General features: G+C 46.6%; 1 protein-coding gene across 1 annotated transcript; it reads left to right on the plus strand.

Annotated features, from left to right (window-relative positions):
• Window positions 1–4,307: 4,307 nt before the first annotated feature.
• EIF1 (eukaryotic translation initiation factor 1) lies at window positions 4,308–6,365 on the plus strand. Its single transcript, XM_053569762.1, has 4 exons — window positions 4,308–4,488; window positions 5,191–5,354; window positions 5,499–5,600; window positions 6,147–6,365. The coding sequence occupies exons 1-4, from the start codon at window positions 4,458–4,460 to the stop codon at window positions 6,189–6,191; spliced, it is 342 nt and encodes a 113-aa protein (XP_053425737.1). The 5' UTR covers window positions 4,308–4,457; the 3' UTR covers window positions 6,192–6,365.
• Window positions 6,366–12,049: the final 5,684 nt, after the last annotated feature.

The raw sequence follows: 12,049 nt of genomic DNA on the forward strand, positions 1-12,049 counted from the left end.
AGTGCCTGTGCTTAGAAGGTGCTTAGTTTAATGTTTGATGTCTCTGTCTTGAAATTCTTAACCATTTTTTAACAAAGAGTGTCACAAATTAGGTATCCAGTCAAAAGAACAGGTAAGCAAAAGGCAGTGTGTGATAAGTGCCAAAAGGGGGAAAGAGGGGCCCAGAGAAAGGTTCCCAGGGAGGTCTTCCCAGAAGAATGGACAATTCCTGCTGAGCCCAAAAAGGATGAGTGGGAGGGGTCCGATGAAGAGGAGGAAAGAATGTATTCCAAGCAAAGGGAGGAGCCTGTGCAAATGCCCTGCTACTGCTACAGTAGAGACTGTGGAGAAGATAGGAGACTGCGAGGCTGAAAAGGGAAGCAGGACCAACAGCAGCCAAGATAATTCTGATGAACAAAGCAGAGGGACTCATTCTACTGGACATCAAGACTTTATAAAGCTCCAATAATAAGGAAGTTATTATTACGACTTAGGGGTAAACAGACCAATGGGACAGAACAAAGACTCCAGAAATAAACCCACACACATATGAAAACATAATTATGGGCTCAGCGGCTAGGGTGCTGGCCACATACACCGGGGCTGGTGGGTTCAAGCCCGGCCCAGGCCAGCCAAACAATAATGACAACTACAACGACAAAAAAAAAAAAAAAACAGCCGGGCATTGTGGCAGGCACTTGTAGTCCCAGATACTTGGGGTTTGAGGTAGCTGTGAGCTGTGACACCACAGCATTCTACCAAGGGTGACATAGTGTGACTCTGTCTCAAAAAAAAAAAATGAAAGAAAGAAACGCCATTGTGATAGAAGAGGCATGACAACTACATAGAGAAAGGATGTATTTTTTTTGGAGACAATCTCACTATGTCTCCCTCAATAGAGTGCTGTTGTGTCACAGCTCACAGCAACCTGAAACTCTTAGGCTTAAGCGATTCTCTTGTCCCAGCCTCCCTTGTATCAGTCCCTCCTGTATCTGGAACTACAGGTGCCTGCCACAACGCCTGGCTATTTTTTTGTTGCAGTTGTTTAGCTGGCCCAGACTGGGTTCGAACCGCCACCCTCAGTATATGTGGCTGGCGCTGTAACCACTGTGCTACAGGCACCGAGTCAAGGATGCATTTTCAATAAATGGTGCAGGGACAAATGGCTATCCATATAAGGGAAATAATCAGACTTTGTCTTACACAACACTCAAAAATAAATTCCAGGTGGCTTAAAAACCTAAATATGAAAAGCAAATGTTTAAAACGTTTTTCTTTCTTTTTTTTTTTTTTTGTAGAAACAGAGTCTCACATTTATCGCCCTCAGTAGAGTGCCGTGGCATCACACTGCTCACAACAACCTCCAACTCCTGGCTTAGGCTATTCTCTTGCCTCAGCCTCCCGAGTAGCTGGGACTACAGGCACCTGCCACAATGCCCGGATATTTTTTTGTTGCAGTTTGACCGGGGCCGGGTTTGAACCCACCACCTTCAGTATATGGGGCCACGTCCTACCCACCGAGCCACGGGTGCCGCCCAAATGTTTAAGACTTTTGAAAGAAAATACAGAATATTTTAGGCTGGGTGCAGTGGCTCACACCTACAATCCTAGCACTCTGGGAGGCTGAGATGGGAGTATATCCTCTGAGAAAAGCCTGAACAAGAGTGAGACCCTCAAGCGGCGCCCGTAGCTCAATGGGTAGGGTACCGGCCACATACAATGGGGCTGGTGGGTTCAAAACCGGTCCAGACCTGCCAAACAACGACAACTACAACGACAAAAAAAAAAGCCAGGCGTTGTGGCAGGCACCTGTACTCTCAGATACTCGGAAGCTGAAGCAAGAGAATAGCTTAAGCCCAAGAGTTTGAAGTTGCTGTGAGCTGTGACGCCACAGCACTCTACCCAGGGTGATAGCTTGAGACTCTGTCTCAAAAAAAAAAGAAAAAAGAGAGAGACCGTGTCTTTACTAAAAATATTAAAATTAGCTGGGCATTGTGGCAATAGCTCCCCAGCTACTGGAGAGGCTGAAGCAGGGGAATCACTTGAGCCGAGGAGTCTGAGGTTGTGAGCTATGATGTCACCATGGCACTCTACCCAGGGGGAGAGGGGAGGGAGGAAGAGGGGGATGGAGGGGGAGTGGGGGAAGGAAGGAGGAGAGGCGGGAGGGTGGGGAGGGAGGGGGAGGCAGGGAAGGGGAGAGATGGAGGGGGAGAAAGGGGGAGTGAGGGAGCGGAGGGAGAAGAAGGGAGGGGAGGAGGAAATAAATACAGAATATCTTTATAAACTTGGGGCAGAAAATGGATTTCTTCAATAACACATAAAAGATTGTTTCTTAAAAGGAAAGATTAAGTTGTCCACATCGAGATTTTAAAATTTCATATTACAGTCTAGGTGTGGTGGCTCACACCTGTAACCCTAACACTCTGGAAGGCGAAGGCGGAAGGATCCCTTGAGCTCAGGAGTTCATGACCAGCTAGAGTAAGTCTGAGACCCCTGTCTCTACTAAAAATAGAAAAGTTAGCTGGGTCTTGCGTTGAGGGCACCTGTAGTCCCAGCTACTTTGGAGGCTGAAGCAGGTGGATCACTTGAACTAGGAGTTTGAGGTTGCAGTGAAGTAGGCCTTTTGACTGGGCAACAGAGTGAGACTGTCTCCAAAAATAAAAAATAAAATTTTCTTTAACAAAATATTGTGTGCACACTGGCAAAGACCTCAGTGACTCATTCATACTATATCCCCAAACGCTGTCAAGCACAACCTTGTCTGTGAGTGTAAAGGTTCCCAGGCTGGCAAAATAGGTTCTCAGCTTCTCAAACTGAGATGACCATGAGACTGGGGTGACAATGCCTTAGAGCCATGGTTCTCCTTTCCTGATGTCAAAGAAACCAAATTATTCATTAACAGATTACAGCATTTACTAAATACAGTATCAAAACATACTATCAAGTACACCAAGCTTTTTCTCCCTTAGGGCTTTTCCTTCTGGTGGGCTCTGGTGACCCTGCCCCACAGTGGACTCTTCCCCACCCTCTAAGTGTCATCTAGGATGTCACCTCCTCACACACCTTCTTTGACCACCCCATCTGAAGAAGCCTGGCCTGTTACTGTCACATCATCCTGTTTATCTCATTCTTGACATCTATCACAATCTGTCATTTATTGGCTTTCTCTCCCCATAGCCTTCACCTCTATGATGGCGGTCATCCTGACTGCTGGAGGCATAAACTAGCAGTCCATGGTGCACACATTTCCTTTGTTTAGCTTGCATAGTGTTTTTCAAAAAATTCAATTTATAGACAATACTGAAAAATTGAGAGATTCTATATAAACATATGGATTTCCAGGTCTCTTGAAAAGGAAGATCTGGCACAATGCGTTGGGGGTGAGTAGCCAAGGCAGCCTCTCACTCTCACCCAGCCCCCACCGAACACTATTCCAGCACACCTGGCTGTCTGCAAGCCCTGATCTTACCTGCCTGGCCCTGGAGGCCTTTCAATCTAAAACTTCTGGTCTCTTGTCACAACCCTACACATTTATTTACCTCAGCAACTGAAAATGCTGCAGCAAGTAAATTGAGGGCAAGAAAAATTAACTGTTGTGAGGAAAATACTTCTAAGCCCTGAGAAGGCTCAACCCACTCCACACAGCTCGTGCAACACAGGGACACCCCCTGGCACCAGTGTTCTCAGGCCCCCAGACCCAGTTATTAGTCACTTGAATTCATGCTAATGAGACGGAGATATTCCTTCCTTAGATGGATTAATTTAATCTAAATGAGGATTTTTAGATTAGATTAACCCATTTTCAGAAGATTAATTTATAATCTAAATGATGAGGTTATGGCTTTGATTACATTGATTAATCAAAGTGCTGCCCTAAATCCTTCCGTGACTGAGTAGGTGGGTCCGACACAGCAGAAATCTGTCATTGTTTTGGTAGGCTCAGCATCTAAATCCCACCTACCGCATGAAAAACCCCTCTTCAACCAGGCGGGGCTGCAACAGGGTCAAGAAAGGGGAACGCATAGTGCGCAGGCGCGTTCGAAACGGTTGCCAGCTTTCTCAGCAGCCCAGACATGGTCCACCTGCACTGCGCAGGCGCCAAGACCGACAAACGCTTTCCCTCCCCCTCCCATCGTTCCCAGAGTCCAGAGGACTCACTCCCCCAGCAAGAGTTCTTGCGCAAGCGTCGTCCCGTGTCCCCACCCCCGGACCAATTGGAAGAGGCGGTGCCTGGGCACTTAGGGCACGACACCTTGGGTGGGGCCGGGACGTGAGGGCAGCGCGCTGGCGTCACAGGGGCGGCTATATAAGTGAATACAGGCACCGCCCCTCCGCCCCAGTCACTGAGCCGCCGCCGAGGACTCAGCAGCCTCCCCCTTGAGCCCCCTCGCTTCCCGACGCTCCGTTCCCCCCCGCCCGCCTTCTCCCGCCGCCGCCTTCCGCAGGCCGTTTCCACCGAGGAAAAGGAATCGTATCGTATGTCCGCTATCCAGAACCTCCACTCTTTCGGTAAGCCATGGGAAAGGTCGTGAGCCCGGGTAGGGCACCAGGGCACTCCGGGCCAGGAGACAGGACCCAGGGAGCTGCCCGGCGCTCCGGGCCTTAGTAAGTTCAGACGAGGGAGAAGTGTCCGGGCTCGCGGGGCCACGGGCCCGAGGCCTAGGTGCTGGGGTCGGGCCCTGAGCGCGACCGGAAGGAGCGGGCGGGAGGTCAGCCCTTGGGCGGTCCCAGCGTCTCGGGTGGCGCATTTACTAATGGCTCCCGAGCCTCCTCGGGCCACACCCTTCCCCTCCCGCCGCCTCTGCGTCATGTCCGTTACGTCGCTCGCTGTTGTCACCGAGCTGGAGAGAAAGGCGGTGCCAGCCCTAAGTGGCAAACGGGCCTACCAATGGGGGTGAGAGGCTTAGCTCCGCCTCAAGAACTTGGGTTCCGGCGGATTGCATCAGCAGGGTGGGGCGCCTCCTGCCAGCCCCGGCTTCCCTGACACGTGATCGGCTTGGGAGGGAGGGAGGTCCATGTTTCTTGGTGCCTTGGGAAGCTGGCCGTCCCGGACTGACCTGTTCAGAGAAAACCAATAAAGGGCTCATCAACCTGACCCGAGCCCTGACAATTTCAGCCTTGGTTTCTGCACTCGCAAAAGATCGCGGCGGGGGCTGGATGGTGGTCATCCGAACCTTGGCTGCTCTTAACAAGCGTGACCTTTCTTCCCAGACCCCTTTGCTGATGCAAGTAAGGGTGATGACCTGCTTCCTGCTGGCACTGAGGATTATATCCATATAAGAATTCAACAGAGAAACGGCAGGAAGACCCTTACTACTGTTCAAGGGATCGCTGATGATTACGATAAAAAGAAATTAGTGAAGGCGTTTAAGAAGGTAAGTCTTAAATGCGTTTATAGGGAAATCGCGTTTAATTTGTCCACATGGGGGTGCTAACTACATTGTATCCCTTACCAACAGAGATGGTTGGATGCATTGGTGCTGTTGGCCTCATTTGTTTTGCTTTCTTTGTGCTTGCAGAAATTTGCCTGCAATGGTACTGTAATTGAGCATCCAGAATATGGAGAAGTAATTCAGCTACAGGGTGACCAGCGCAAGAACATATGCCAGTTCCTTGTAGAGGTGAGTTCAGTCACTTAATTGCTTTTGGACCTCTTTGCTGGCAAATCTCAAGTCTTGCCTTGTCTATTCAATTTCTGCTGGAGACACAGAATTTCGATCTGTAAGGCTAACCAAAACAACTGTTGAGTTTTAAAGTACACAGGCAGATGGGATTTGTCTCCCTTAAGTTTACTGTCTATGTGGATCTGCTTTAAATGGCAAACAGGCATACTAAAATGAGCCAGATGCTGGGTTTCTATATTTATGAGGACATGGGGATTTTTTTAGGTGGAGCTGGAATTTTATTGGTTCTTAAAATAATTGAAGAATATTTCCAATACCTGATCTCCTTCCTCACATCCCCTGATTTAGAATCCTGGAAGGTGCAGTATGTTTGAAAAGGTGTTCTTAACTGCGTATCCTCAGTTGTGCCATTGTGTGCTCTGAGGTATACACCTTTACGGTTTGTCTTGGCTGGTGTAGTAGGAAGACAGGACTGTTGTGTCAGAAATGGGGACTTTGACTCTTGCCGTCTCTTGTTTCAACTTTGCTCTCTTCTCTTTGCAGATTGGACTGGCTAAGGACGATCAGCTGAAGGTTCATGGGTTTTAAGTGCTTGTGGCTCACTGAAGCTTAAGTGAGGATTTCCTTGCAATGAGTAGAATTTCCCCTCTGTCCCTTGTCACAAGTTTAAAAACCTCACAGCTTGTATAATGTAACCATTTGGGGTCTGCTTTTAACTTGGGACTAGTGTAACTCCTTCATGCAATAAACTGAAAAGAGCCATGCTGTCTAGTCTTGAAGTCCCTCATTTAAACAGAGGTCAAGCAGGAGGCACCTGGCAGTGTCAAGCCTGAAACAAAGCAATAACATGGTGTTTCAGCCAAGCCCAGAGCCCTAAGATCACAGACGGCTATGCCTGGCCAGAAGCTCCTCGCCTCTCCCTCTGCAGAGTTTCCAGCCCTAAGAGAATGTCACCACCTGGACAATCCTCGGTGAATCTGAGAGGATGGGGTAAGGCAGCAATGCAGCTATACCTCTAGAGGGAGTCTTTGGTAGTAAAGGAAAGATGCCCTGGTGTCTCCAGGTGGGCAGAACTTAGGCCACCTTCCCTCCAATCGGGTGATAGGACATCTGGCTTTCCACCAAGGTCTTTTTGACCAGACATATCTTAGCTAAGGGATGTCCAACATCAGAATGTGAGCCCAACCTTCTATCAGTTAAACTTTTGACAAGGGAACAAATCTCAAAACTGATGTATCAGCTATGTAGCTAGCTATAGAGCTTGCAACTTAGTAGCAACAGCTGCCCAATGCCATGTGAAGTAACAAGACTGGTTTTTGGTTTTTTTCCCTTCAATTTTAATGTTATGTGTAATGTATTTAAACCCTTATTTAAATAAAACTTGTTTTCAGAAACACCTGATTTGCAGATTCTACTTTATATACAGTTAATCTTGTGCATACAAAGGGACTCTAGAAATGAATAGTGGAGGCTATGTCTACACCCACAGCTTCTCAGGAGGGGCCTGAACTTTTTGGCCAGGAAACCTTTATGATCTTGCCCCTCACAGGTCAATTGTTTTGCAAGCATTTGTCCAGCAACCTCAGGAGTGTGGTGATCACTGGGCTTTTACTTTTAGTAGCTATGAAGGAGGAATTTGACAGCAAGTTAATCAATAATCCTTTGAGCCCTCTTAATAACAGGGTTTGCTTTGAAAGACTGGAGAAAAGATCCAAGGGCTGTCAAAGTGTAGTTTCCTAAGCATTAGAGTTGTAGCCTCAAAAGTTTTAGTGACTATATAAAGTATTTGGGGAACTAGAATTAAATGTTGAGTAGCCATCACTGATGAAGGCTAGAGAATAGCAAATAGTGTTTAGAGACACAAATAGTTACTGTGTTGAAATTGCCGGCAGTATTCAGAGTAAAACTGTACAGGTGTGTACCCTGGAACCCACTAGGTTATGCCATGTCACCTGGGTGTGTGGTGGCTGCACCATCTAGGTTTCGAGTATACATAGCACAACAAAAAACACCTATTGACTGCATTTTTTAGAACACATTCCCATCATTAAGTGGCATAAGACTACCAAATTTACTACCAGCCTGTTTCAAAGATAAAGGTCAGACGAGAGTTGGCACAGCCGCCAGGTCTGGAACTAGGCCTATGGAGGAGGACTGTGAAAAGCCGACTGATGCTAATTGCTTTGAAGCTGGTGGATAGTGTTAATCCATTTTTCTGCTGTAATTTTATAAAGAAAAGATTTGGCTGGGAAAGGTGGTTCAAGCCTATAATCCTAACATTCTTGAAGGCCAAGGAGGGAAGATTCCCTTAGTTCAGGAGTTTGAGACCAGCCTAAGTAAGAATGAGAAATGTCTCTACTAAAAATAGAAAAATCAGCTGGGTATTGTGGCAGGAGCCTAGCTACTGGCTCAAACCCAGGAGTTTGATGTTGCTGAGAGCTAGGCTAATGCTTACCCTGGACAACACAGACTGTCTCAAAAGAGATTTGATTCATATTTCTGGAGGCCCAGCAGTCCAAAGGCATAGTTACTGCATCTGGCGAGGGCCTTGATAGTCAACATGGTGGAAGGGTAGAGAGCAAATAGGGGCCAAACTTAACCATTCCATTAATAAAGGCTGAGCCCTATGACCTAATCACAAGGTCCCACCTCCCAGTACTGTTACACTGGCAAATTTCAAAGTGAGTTTCTGGAGGAGGCATTCAAACCGTAACAATGACTAATCCCACAAGGCAGGCTGGTACTGTTACAAGGTCCTGTGAAACTGATTTTGAAGACAAAAGTTAGCACTGGACTCCAAGGCTCCAAAGTTTAAAAATCTTTACATTAAATCACTAAGGGCTTTTCTTGGAGGAACTTCTGAGCAAGGGTGATCCCCTTGTGGCATTAACGTTAAAATACAATTTATTCATAAGGCTTTCAGTTAAGAGCACCTTGACTAATCTTTAAGTTTTTAGGCAATAACACATTATTTCAAAGTTAGCACATAATGAGAAGCTTTAGTAATTTCTTCTATTCATCCTAGTCCAAATATTTGTAAAATACACTGTTCTTAAAAATATTGTTAAAAATTCAGATTTTTAGGTTCCACTCAGGACAGTTTGACTCTACTGGGTATTAGCTGAACAAAGCCCAGGTCCCACATACTTTTCAAGGGCCTGTGAAAGAACTTAAACTTTCATCTCCAAATTTTGACCAGAAACTCCAAAATCAGTGAATAAATGTTTAACACTGCAAAATATAACATTAGCAATAACTGCAACTTAAGTGTCATATACCTATCTATAAACATAGTGAAAGTTCTACAGGGAATGATTTTTTTTAACAAAGCAAACGTAATATTTATAAATATCCTTAAATCATTACAAAAACCATGTGCTTGGCTCAACCCCTGTAGCATAGTGGTTGCAGCACCAGCCATATGCACTGAGGGTGGCGGGTTCAAACCTGGCCCCAGGCCAGCTAAACAATGACAACTACAGGCTCTGCGCCAGCCATATACACCCAGGGAGTGAGGTTCGAACCTGGCCCAGGCCAACTAAACAACTGCAACAAGAAATAGCCAGGCATTGTGTCGGGCACCTGTAGTCCCAGCTGCCTGGGAGGCTGATGCGAGAGAATCGCTTGAGCCCAAGAGTTTGAGGTTGGTGTGAACTGTAACACCACAGCACTCTATTGAGGGTGACAAAGTGAGACTCTGTCTCAAAAAAAAAATGACAACTACAACCAAGAAAAAAATAGCTGAGCATTGTGGTGAACGCCTAGTCATCCCAGCTGCTTGAGAGGCTGAGGCAAGAGAATTGCTTAAGCCCAGGAGTTTGAGGTTACTGTGAGCTGTCTTGCTATGGCACTCTACCCAGGGTGGAAAAAAAAAAAAAATGTGCTTACTTGGCCAATAGGTTTGGGGTTTTTTGTTCGTTTTCTAAGACAAGATCTCACTCTTGCCAGAGCCAGAGTGCAGTGCTGTGGTATCACAGAGTCTCAAGCTGTTACCCTGGGTAGAGTGCCAGGATATCCTAGTTCACAGCAACCTCCAACTCTTTGGGCTCAAGTGATCCTCTTTCCTCAGTTTTCCTATTTTTTAGAGACGGGGGTATCGCCTTTGCTCAGCCTGGTCTTGAACTCATGAGCTCAAGCAATCCACCCACCTAGGCCTCCCAGAGTACTTAGGATTACAGGGGTGAGCCACTATGCGCGGCCAAGTGCTGTGGTGTCTTCACAGTTCACAGCAACCTCAGTCTCCTGGGCTCAAACAATCTGCTTCTGTCTCAACGTCCCAAGTAGTTGACCACCACACCCAATAAATTTATTTTATTTATTTTTATTTATTTATTTTTTTTTTTGTAGAGACAGAGTCTCACTTTATGGTGCTAGGTAGAGTGCCGTGGTGTCACACAGCTCACAGCAACCTCCAACTCCTGGGCCTAGGCGATTCTCCTGCCTCAGCCTCCCAAGCAGCTGGGACTACAGGCACCCGCCACAACGCCCCGCTATTTTTTTGTTGCAGTTGGGCCGGGATCGAGTTTGAACCCGCCACCCTTGGTATAAGGGGCCGGTGCCCTGCTCACTGAGCCACAGGCGCCACCCTATTTTATTTTTATTTTTATTTATTTATTTATTTTTGCAGTTTTTTGCTGGGGCAAGTCTGAACCCACCACCCCTGATATATGGGGCTGGCACCCTACTCACTGAGCCACAGGCGCTGCCCCCAGTAAATTTTTTCTATCTTTAGTAGAGATGGGGTCTTGTTCTTGCTTGGGCTGGTCTCCAACTCCTGACCTCAAGGGATCCTCCCACCTCAGTCTCTGAGTTAATTTTATTCATTTGGTGTCAGATGTGATGTGCTTCTGCAGATAAAATTCCTGGATTAAAAACATCTAGGGAATGGCTCCCCTTACAGCCATAGTTTCTAATTCAGAAGCTGTGATGTAGAGTCCAGGAATCTGCATTTTTAACCAGCATCAGCAATTCCTGGGGGCCTATAACCCACACTTGAGAAAACACTGCTTTGGCCAGTTAGAGCTGTGGAGGACACTTGGCAGGAAGGAAGCAATATCAGAGCTCAATTTAGGATTCTATTTAAGGTAGTTTGAATAGGGAGTGGCCCAGCACTTGGTTACCAGATCTGAGAAATCAATGGCTGAGTGCAGTTTTTGGCTGGGGCTGGGTTTGAACCCACCACCTCCAGTATATGGGGCCAGCACCCTACTCCTTTGAGCCACAGGTGCCACCCCTAACCCCTGAGGTTTTGTGTGGAAGGTACAGGTGTGCATTTTCTTTTCTTTTTTTTTTTTTTTTTTTGTAAAGACAGTCTCTCACTTTACCACCCTCTGCAGAGTGTCATAGCATCACAGCTCACAGCAACCTCCAACTCCTGAGCCTAGGCGATTCTCTTGCCTCAGCCTCCCGAGTAGCTGGGACTACAAGCGCCCGCCACAACACCCGGCCATTTCTTTATTGCAGTTTGGCCAGGGCTGGGTTTGAACCCACCGCCCTCGGTATATGGGGCCGGCGCCCCACTCACTGAGCCTGTAGCACCGCCCCAGGTATGCATTTTCTTAGAAGACTATCCGTAACTTGAACCCACAACCCGAAACAGTCAATCACTGGTCCATGTTTCTTATCCAGTGGTTTATCAAACTTTCAGGATTAACTAAGATTTTCCAGGTATATCATTGCAAGTAGTAATAATGCCTATTTCAATATCTATTGCTAATAAAGATTGGCTGGGCACGGTGGATCACACCTGTAATCCTAGCAGTCTGGGAGGCTAAGGCAGGAGGCTCGCTTGAGCTTAAGAGTCTGAGATCAGCCTGAGCAAGAGTGACTTGACTCTTGCTGACTCTACTAAAAATAGAAAAATTGGCAGGCATTGGAGTGGGCGCCTGTAATCCCAGCTACTTGGGAAGCTGAGGCAGGAGGATTGCTTGAGCCCAGGAGTTTGAGGTTGCTGTGAGCTATGATGCCATTGCACTCTAGCTCCTTAAGACTCTGTTTAAAAAAAAAAAATTAATAAGTATTTAAAATATTTTAAAATCTCGCCTTTAAAGCAGAGTACGTGCCGGGTAGGAGGTGCTCAGAGGCATGTGCACTGACTCCCTCTTTCATAGCCACTGTCACCAGCCATTACCTGGCACCACGACAGCAGCCCAGCTCATTGCACAGTTCAAATTGTCTTTAATCATAGTCCTTTATGGTTAATTTATACCCATAATGGACAAATGATCAAAAACAGGAAGCATGGGAAGCTTTGCAACAGAGGTTGAAAAATAGGTAACATGAAACCTAAATATAAGAGTCACTCTGTTGTGTCAGGTTATTGATCCTCACTCCATTTCTGTGAAATAGGAGGAAACAATCACTAGAGAAAGTTGCAGAGAGATTATGACTTACCCAGGTTCCGTGGTCCACCTCAGAGACAGAACTAGGGACTTTGGCTGTTTGAC

Source organism: Nycticebus coucang, chromosome 18 (genome assembly GCF_027406575.1).
Source record: "Nycticebus coucang isolate mNycCou1 chromosome 18, mNycCou1.pri, whole genome shotgun sequence".
Classification (NCBI taxonomy): Eukaryota; Metazoa; Chordata; class Mammalia; order Primates; family Lorisidae; genus Nycticebus; species Nycticebus coucang.

Bases quoted from the DNA above. Each gene is read 5' to 3' on its own strand.
- EIF1 (XM_053569762.1), top strand. From the start codon at position 4,458: ATGTCCGCTATCCAGAACCTCCACTCTTTCG. The intron at 5,355-5,498 runs GTAAGTCTTAAA...TTGTGCTTGCAG, and splicing joins TAGTGAAGGCGTTTAAGAAG to AAATTTGCCTGCAATGGTAC. The intron at 5,601-6,146 runs GTGAGTTCAGTC...TTCTCTTTGCAG, and splicing joins TATGCCAGTTCCTTGTAGAG to ATTGGACTGGCTAAGGACGA.